The sequence below is a fragment of the Phyllostomus hastatus genome, unplaced genomic scaffold, assembly GCF_019186645.2.
Source record: "Phyllostomus hastatus isolate PE091 unplaced genomic scaffold, TTU_PhHast_1.1 phas_contig_159, whole genome shotgun sequence".
Lineage (NCBI taxonomy): Eukaryota > Metazoa > Chordata > Mammalia > Chiroptera > Phyllostomidae > Phyllostomus > Phyllostomus hastatus.
In genome coordinates, this window is record NW_025333640.1 from 28,916,846 (window position 1) to 28,924,704 (window position 7,859).

General features: G+C 42.1%; 1 protein-coding gene across 7 annotated transcripts in view; it reads left to right on the top strand.

The window, feature by feature from the left end:
- INPP4B (inositol polyphosphate-4-phosphatase type II B) overlaps positions 1-7,428 on the top strand; it is a 520,158-nt gene extending 512,730 nt beyond the window's left edge. For 5 of the 7 annotated variants that reach the window (XM_045830759.1, XM_045830758.1, XM_045830757.1 and 2 more), the window contains one exon: positions 1,400-2,754. In XM_045830759.1, the coding sequence (XP_045686715.1) occupies positions 1,400-1,574 (175 nt within the window). In that variant the 3' untranslated portion in view covers positions 1,575-2,754. Of the gene's footprint in view, positions 1-1,399; positions 2,755-2,793 lie in introns of those variants that run through there. The other 2 variants (XM_045830760.1, XM_045830761.1) reach the window with 2 other exon arrangements.
- The last annotated feature ends 431 nt before the right edge of the window (positions 7,429-7,859 follow it).

Here is a 7,859-nt window from a genome sequence, read left to right on the forward strand (position 1 = left end):
AAAATTAACTGCATGTGTCCTACCTAATGTGCTGCAGAAAGTTCAATGAGTCACCAAGTTTCTTGTATCATTGACAATAAAAAGTATGCAAGTCCAAAATAACCCTCTTTTTTGCTCAGTAAATCTTTGGTCTTCCAGATCAGCTTCAACTTTACGTGGTCACTGGCTTTAGGGCCCATAGGTGTCGCCAAACAGTGGGAAACATTGGAGCGCATGCAACAGCATCGATCTGTTGTTTGAAACAGTGATGACCACTGTTTGTCCAAGTGTGGCCACTGGTTTGGTCAACACCTGGTCAGAAACTTCCTGTCCAGGGGGTCTGCAGGGGCTGCGGCTGTTGAGAGGGGGCCCCGGCAGCTATGGGGTTTGCTTAGAAGGAACTTTTGCATGGCATTTTTCCTAAGACTGGACAATGATGCATTTTCTGCCTCAAAACCTGGAGGAGCTGATGGAGATCAACCCCCTCACCGTTGGACCACTAAGTCCAAAATGAGTGACATTCTGAATACTGATGACATATACCATAGGAAAGAATTTTTATTTTCAACGTGTATCAGTATGGCCTATTTAAGATTTGCCGTCATTGTCACTGCTTTAAAACCCAATTGCAAATGCCCTTTTTTTTTCACTCACACAGAAAATACACAACCTGGTAATTTACAATCTTTTGTAGTTCAAAGTGTCGTTCTGCAAAAACGTCTCTCTTTTAAGCCCAGGAGTGCACAGGAGATAGGTATTTAAGTACGATGCGCAGGGGACAATGGGATTTATGAGCTGAAGGAACAGGATGACACCAAGTGGGGTTTCATTAAACTAATCTTATGGCTGGCGAGGATGACATGTCAGGCATTCCATTCATTTTAAATACCAAGCCATTTCCATAAATTTCTTTCATGATGTGAAGCACATCATATAGGTGCAGTCCCCGTACAGGGCGCGCTTAAATACGCCAGGCACGTTCTTCTGCTTCGCTACATACTGTTTCTCATTTCATTTGCGAAAGATGTACTTATCAGATTAATTCTTATGGGCCGGTTCATATTTTAGTTTTATTCTTGGGGTCTCGTTTATTGGTGCCATTGTCCTTGTTTGACGCTGCATTGTACGCACAGCTTCGGCTCATGCGGACACCATCGAGTGCCTCTCCCTTCCTCCCTGCACCAAAAGCAAAAGGAATCTCCTTTTGTAATGATGTTTGTCAAGGAGAGATACATTTGTCAATGCAAAAAAAAAATACACAGGATGTATTTGGGGCTATTTAGCATAAAATGTCCTTCTGAAACAGCCTTGTTGTGTAAGATAATGTGTTCTGCTGCAGAATGTGTAAGGTTGAGTTTCTTTACCGTGTGAACACTATGCTATTTTCTTTTCTCCCCTAATCCCCCACCCTGTTTAACAGCAGACAGACCCAGGGAGCCCTGAGTGAATCCGATGATCCTGAAACAGGCTGTCTCTCTGATAACAAGCCAACTTCTCGACACTTCTATCCTGTCGCCTTGCTGCTTGTCAGCTCACACCTGCTGGTTGTGTGGCTTATTTTAAGTCTTGCGTTACTCTTAGCCAAATACCAATAAGTTTTCTGTTGTATTCCTTTCTTTTCTACAAAGGACAACGGACTTTAAATTATGGGGACAATGCTGTAACATTTCTACATTTTAAGATTCAGAGAATTTAACAGATGTTGGCATTGTGTCTTCTTTGTTTTTTTTTTTTCCTAAAATCTACAAAAGGAAGTACTATGCATTCAGTGAATTATTTTGCTCTTTTGTCCATGGAGAAGTGTTTCCCACTGTTCCCTAGCTCAAGAAGAATTTTTAAATTACTATCTTTGGAATAAGACAAAGAACAGAATCCTGAAAGCTTGAAGGTCTGCACCTCCTGTTCCTCTTCCCACTGAATTTATTAAAGAAATTAAGACTGAATTTGCACAACACACTGAAACTCTGAGACACATGGGGGAGGTTCCAGACTTTATTGCCACTGTGCTCAAACCACTGTCGCCATCCGCTGATAGAACATTCTGTTTGATTTCTCCGCCTGGCAGTCTTGTTATTTCTTTGCTGCTGTTAACCCGTCTCTGTCAAGTAACTCTATGGAGAGAATGGCTATTTCTGTTTTGTAATTAAATTAACCTGTTTGTAATGGTTGTTTGGGTTGACTTGGCTTTCAGAGTACTTTTCTATTCTTTTCAACAAGGTTTCATTTGTGTCTCGATGCCCCCTTTTCCCACCTGTGACTTTTGAACCGTCTGTGCACAAGCACTCCCTTGACAAAGCGGAGACTCGGACCAGGCTGTTCCGGAAGCCATTTTTCTCGTCGTTGCACAGCTCAAATAATGAACTAAAATAGAGATTGAACTTTCCTTTAAAAATCTATAGGGCCAGACTTAATAAATTAAATGCCTTATTCCTAGAACCTGTATCCTTAGGGCTACATATAGATTTTAATGTGTTTTAAAGAAATTAATTTGTGGAAGAGTTATAAAAAGGCAGATATATTTATGAGATTCAAGTGAAGCTGTATTGTGGAGCAAATTATATTTAAAGAGTTTATTAAACCTTAAAGATCTGTTAAGAGCAAAGAGACTTTAATCATCTCTTTCCGAGGGCAATAATGGTATTGGGCCTGGCCTAGGATTTAATTTTGTAAGATGTATCATCATTTGTGAAAAAAAAATGTAGAGTTGAATCTTTGTTATTTTTACTTGGACTGTTGCTGCAACTCTGCATTGAACAAATAAAGGATATTTATTTATTCTGTTTCATGAAGTTGTACTTTTTCCCCTTTTACCAGAGAAGGATGCCGCATAGAGAATGTGCTGAAGAATATCAAATGCAGAAAGTATGCTTTCAACATGCTGCAGCTGATGGCTTTCCCCAAGTACTACAGACCTCCAGAGGGGACTTACGGAAAGGCCGACACCTAAGGCTGCCCACGTGTAAATGAACAGGGACACAAACACGCGTCTGTTGGATAATCTCTGCCTTTTTTTTTTATTGTCTTGAATTTGTGGAGGGACGTGACCAGGGATGTTTGCCCAAGTCTGAGAATTACTTGAATCGGTTATCAGCACATTTCTCTGAGAGAAATCCATTTTTAAAACAATCTTACGTAATATTGTCCTTTCTAGTTCTAAGCTTCTGGGTGTTGACTCTCGCTGGCTGAGATCGGCTTGGAGCGTGTAGCTTTCACTCATGCAGTGTTTTAATGGCAGACATTCTGAGAGCACAGGTCCATCCACGGAGGCCGAGAGGCGATGCGGACAGCGGTGCTCTCCCTCCAAAGTGAAGCTGGCAGAGGATGGAGGGAGGGGGGCGTTGCGAGATCATCTCACAGCTTTTCTCACACGTACTCTTAGAGCCTGTTTCTGAGGTTTAGCCACGGTTTTCTAGTGAGCTGAAATGAGGTCGCATTGACTCCCGATCAGACTCCAGGACACCGTGTAGCTGTGCCCGGAAAGACTTTGTCGTCCGGCTGAGATGCCACCACTCCTCCTGGACAGGTGGATGAACAGTGTCAGTAAAGCAGTGAAAATACTCTCCGAAAACATGGTTTCTTTGCAAAGCTCTGACCTGGGTTGTGCAGCCCTGTTGTACAAGTGGCACGAGAGGAAGTTTGATAGGATAACAGGCAAAACACTGTGAGGAACGAGAAACTGCAAGGATGCCCCAAGTGAAAAGCTCCATCAGCCTGAACTTCATGTAGTCAGGTTCATGACAGTGAACCGTGTGTCTCTGAGATGTTCTCCAAAAGTCATCTTGGTTAGACTATAGATGGTGCAAGTCTGCATTGCCTGGCATGGAATAGTGTATGTGCATAAACCTTCTAAAATACATGCAGCCATCACTGATGATAGACCAAAACAATTATTTGTTAACCTGAATTCCCAATGTGTCCTTATCCAGTAAAACAACACTATAAATGGTCCAGAATTTTAAGTTAGAAGCTTCCTTAGACATTACCTAGTGTAACACCCTTACAGATGGCTACGCTGGAGCCCAGGGAAGCTCTGCCCCCAGTCGCCCAGCTAGATAACTTTAGAGCCGCGATGACAGCCTCCTGTGTCCTTCCTCCCCTGTGGCTTCGCTCCTCTCCCAGCTGCCGTGCCACATATGCATGGCGATCATGGGAGAATGCTAGTGAGTGAAACAGAAATCGGCAGTTATGACTGAAATTCAAACTTAGCCGATGACCACACTCTGAACAAATGAAACCTACTTTCTCCAAATTTCAGGAATGTATTGCCTTTCTTCTCTCACTAGAGGGGCGTGGCACTCAGAGCACACACCTCAGTTGGAAACGCCAGACGTCTGTTACTCAGACGTGTCTTAGCTGTGGCCACACTGAACAGAGTTGTATTGCAGGCTTTCAGTAGCGCATGTGACAGAGGACACTTACTGAAATAAGGATTCCAGACAGATCTCTAGATTCATGGGCTTTTTCAAATTCATACAGATTGTAGATAATCCTCTGGGGATTTTCATACTACAATGATCCATCTATCATTTTCGCTCATGACTGTAGGTGTTATATTTGAGGCAGTTGCCAAATGGCCAACCGCCTTTCTAATAAAGAGGGGCCACGGGCGGGCCGTGGCTCTGCTCAGGGGGAAAGTGATCTCGGTGCTCTGTTTTATACCTCCTTCTCCGTGTCAGGGATCAGCTATAATCTCTGAACTGTTCCGTGTCATTTGGAAATGGTAGGGTTTGTGGTTATTTTCACTGTGCCATTGGATGTAAGGGAACAATCTGGGATGAGAGAGGTTTCTCCGGATAACCATGAACCCTCCTTCAGAATGTCTAGTGGCAGCTGGTGCCAAGAGCCTGAGCAGGCTATCCTCATGGGAATGCTCTTATACAGAAGAATTTGTGTTTGCATTTGTAAAAATGAGAACTTTTGACTCAAATGTAGAAAAATATTTAGCTAAAAGTTTTTCTTTTATTTTTGGAAGACATTTTAAAGATTTGTTTTCTTTTACAATAAGTACTAATATAGATGCCTCAAAGGGTAGTGATTCCTGAACTACAAAGGCATCTGAGTTGTTGTTTATTATCAACATGGCCATCCGCATTTCCCTTCAGGATGCCCATGTTTGTGCATACTTTCAAAGGTGGATTTCATCAAAGAAATTCACCTTTCACAGAGGCAAAAATATCGACCCTTTCCTAAGAGATACTCCAAGTATCCTTAGAAAACCACTTCATTATTTCTTAATTATTAAGGCTGTCGAAATCAAAGAGCCCAGGTTAAGCAAAAACGTTTTAAAACCTCCTTTGCACAGATGCAGCTCAGCCATGCTCTCTGTTCACACATTCATTTAAAAGGCGCGCACCCCAGCAGGCTGATTTTAGGAGATCGTGTCAAACCAGAACATGAACCAAGAAAATGGCATTTCCAGACAAGATCATTGTTTTGCTCAAAAATAGTTCCCCTCTGATATCACCAAACGTAGATATCCATGCTGTATTCCCTGTGACCAGAGTGCTGCAGAAAGCACAGTTAGAAAAAAGGGGCTTTCTCACAGAGCGGCTGACCGGGAAGGTTGGAAGTATTTGTTTGAAGCAGCCCCACCCTCCGGGGGAGCCATTCATTTATTTCTTGTGTAGTTGGTTGTTTTTTTTCCTTGTAACTATTGCCATGAGTGTGACTGCACTCTGCCCAAACAATCCCTGATGGAAACACTTGGTCAGTCCAGTTATCTGGTGAGTCAGCGTGGTCCTTTGATGCAGCTGACACATGGCGCTAACATGTCCAAATGCCCATTTAGAGCAGCAGACCGTGTACTTGGCCTCCAGCGCACACTTTGTAAGAGGAACGCTTTTTGTTCTGAAAACTGAATTCTTAAAAGCTAGCCTCTGCATGGAGGGTACGTCCCTTTTCTCCCTCAACTAAAATGGTATTTTGCATAAAATAAGACCCGAGATGAAAAAGAAAATATTTGTGTAACTGATAGTTTTCTTCCCAAGCAAATCAAACCCGTCCCTGCGTAACGTTTGATACGTGCCAAGGAGAGGTTGCACCAGTGGGGTTCTGGAACTGTCTAATGCTGACTCGTGACAGCGGACCATTCCATTTTCAGGAATTTTAGAAGTTAGTTATTAAACACGGCCATCATGAACTATGAAATTATAAATCACAACTGAGTACATTTTATTGAAAGCACAGGTAATAAGCAAAGCTCCCACTTCCTAATCAGTCTATTGCATTCTTCCATTGATCTCTATTCTTGAGGTTGTTTATGTCAGTTGCATCTGCACAGCCCCAAAGTTACACGATAGAATGCTGCTGCGCATCTCCTGGCTCCACACACAGCAACATCACGTTGGGAGTTTGAAATTGACCACAGTGGGAGTATTTACACCACAGCAATATCCAAATGCTACAGACCACAGCCTGTCATTGCCCACAGCCAGCTGTTACAGATTTCCTGGCACACAGCTGAATGTCGTCATCACTTTATCTCTGGAAAATAAATAATGGGAAGCCATAGAAAATTACTAAAAGGTATTAAATACAATCACTCATCTTCAGGTGGCCAAAATTTTGTTTCAGTTTTTAACCTCTCTGAAGACTCTAATTAGGCCATCAGTAACATTTGATGTTTGTACTTTATTAATAATTAAATTATTTAATCATACAGATGCTTTTCAAAATGTTCCTCCCTCTGAGTTTGGCCTGGGGAATCTTGGCAATGCAGCGTCAGTGTCAGCAGTAACAACTCCAGGCTAAATTCAGGGAGATGTTGGCCTAAGTAGAGTATCAGTGAAAATGTGCTTCGGTACTAGTTTTTAAGTTTATCATTTTAGCATTTGCTAAAAGCAGGAACACACGGTAGCATGATACTGTGCCCAGATTCTAATAAATACAGCTCAACTGAAACACAAACTGTTAGTTTAAACAAATTAAACCCTGGCACTGTGCTAAGTCACCACAGATGTTTAAGGTGTTTGATTTCCAAATAGCGTGGCCTATCGGTTGTTAAGTTCAGTATACAGGGTGCCCTGTGCAGTCTCATAGGGAGTCTATTAACTTTTATCACAGATTTAAGACACAGGTCTGAGATAAACTGTGATCAGCAATCACGAGGGAAGCAGACATGAACCCCAAGTCGTCCTCAAGAGCTGGAGAAGGACATGCTGAAAACTGTGTCACTGACCCACAGTCGTAGGGTGAATTCGCATTCATTTTGCCCAACAGCAGTCTGCAGAGCCTATGCTCCCCCCATAGTGATGTTTCATTGCTGTATCAAGTTCCAGCATAGTATCTCTTTTGTTTCTTTGGCAGTTTTAAGTTAGAACTTTCCAATAGATGTGACCTATAGAAAAAAAAACTGTCTTTCAGAACAGGCAAATAAAATTAATGTTTTATTTTTTGAAAGATTGTATTTTTTTGTTTGTTTGTTTTTAGAGAGGGGAAGGGAGAGAGAAAGAGAGGGAGAGAAACATCAATGTGTGGCTGCCTCTCGAGTGCCCCCTACTGGGGACCTGGCCCCACAACCCAGGCATGTGCCCTGACTGGGAATTGAACTGGTGATCCTTTCGTTCACAGACTGGCACTCAATCTACTGAACCACACCAGCCAGGGCTACAATTAATGTTTTAGATAAAATACTGCAAAGCAATTAGGTGTAGGTTCAGGGATGGAAATTTGGATTTTTATTTTCTGAGTGACATTAGGCACTCTAAGCATGGAAGAGAAAGCCTGAAGCACTTCTGATGTCAAAGAAACAAATCACACCTGCCTATTAGTAACAAGGAAATAGGAAAACCTTGTGTGACAATAAAAACCAACAAGAAGTACATGCAATCAGCTCTCCGGAACTTGCATCTTTATAGATGACATGAACATTTATCATTTTA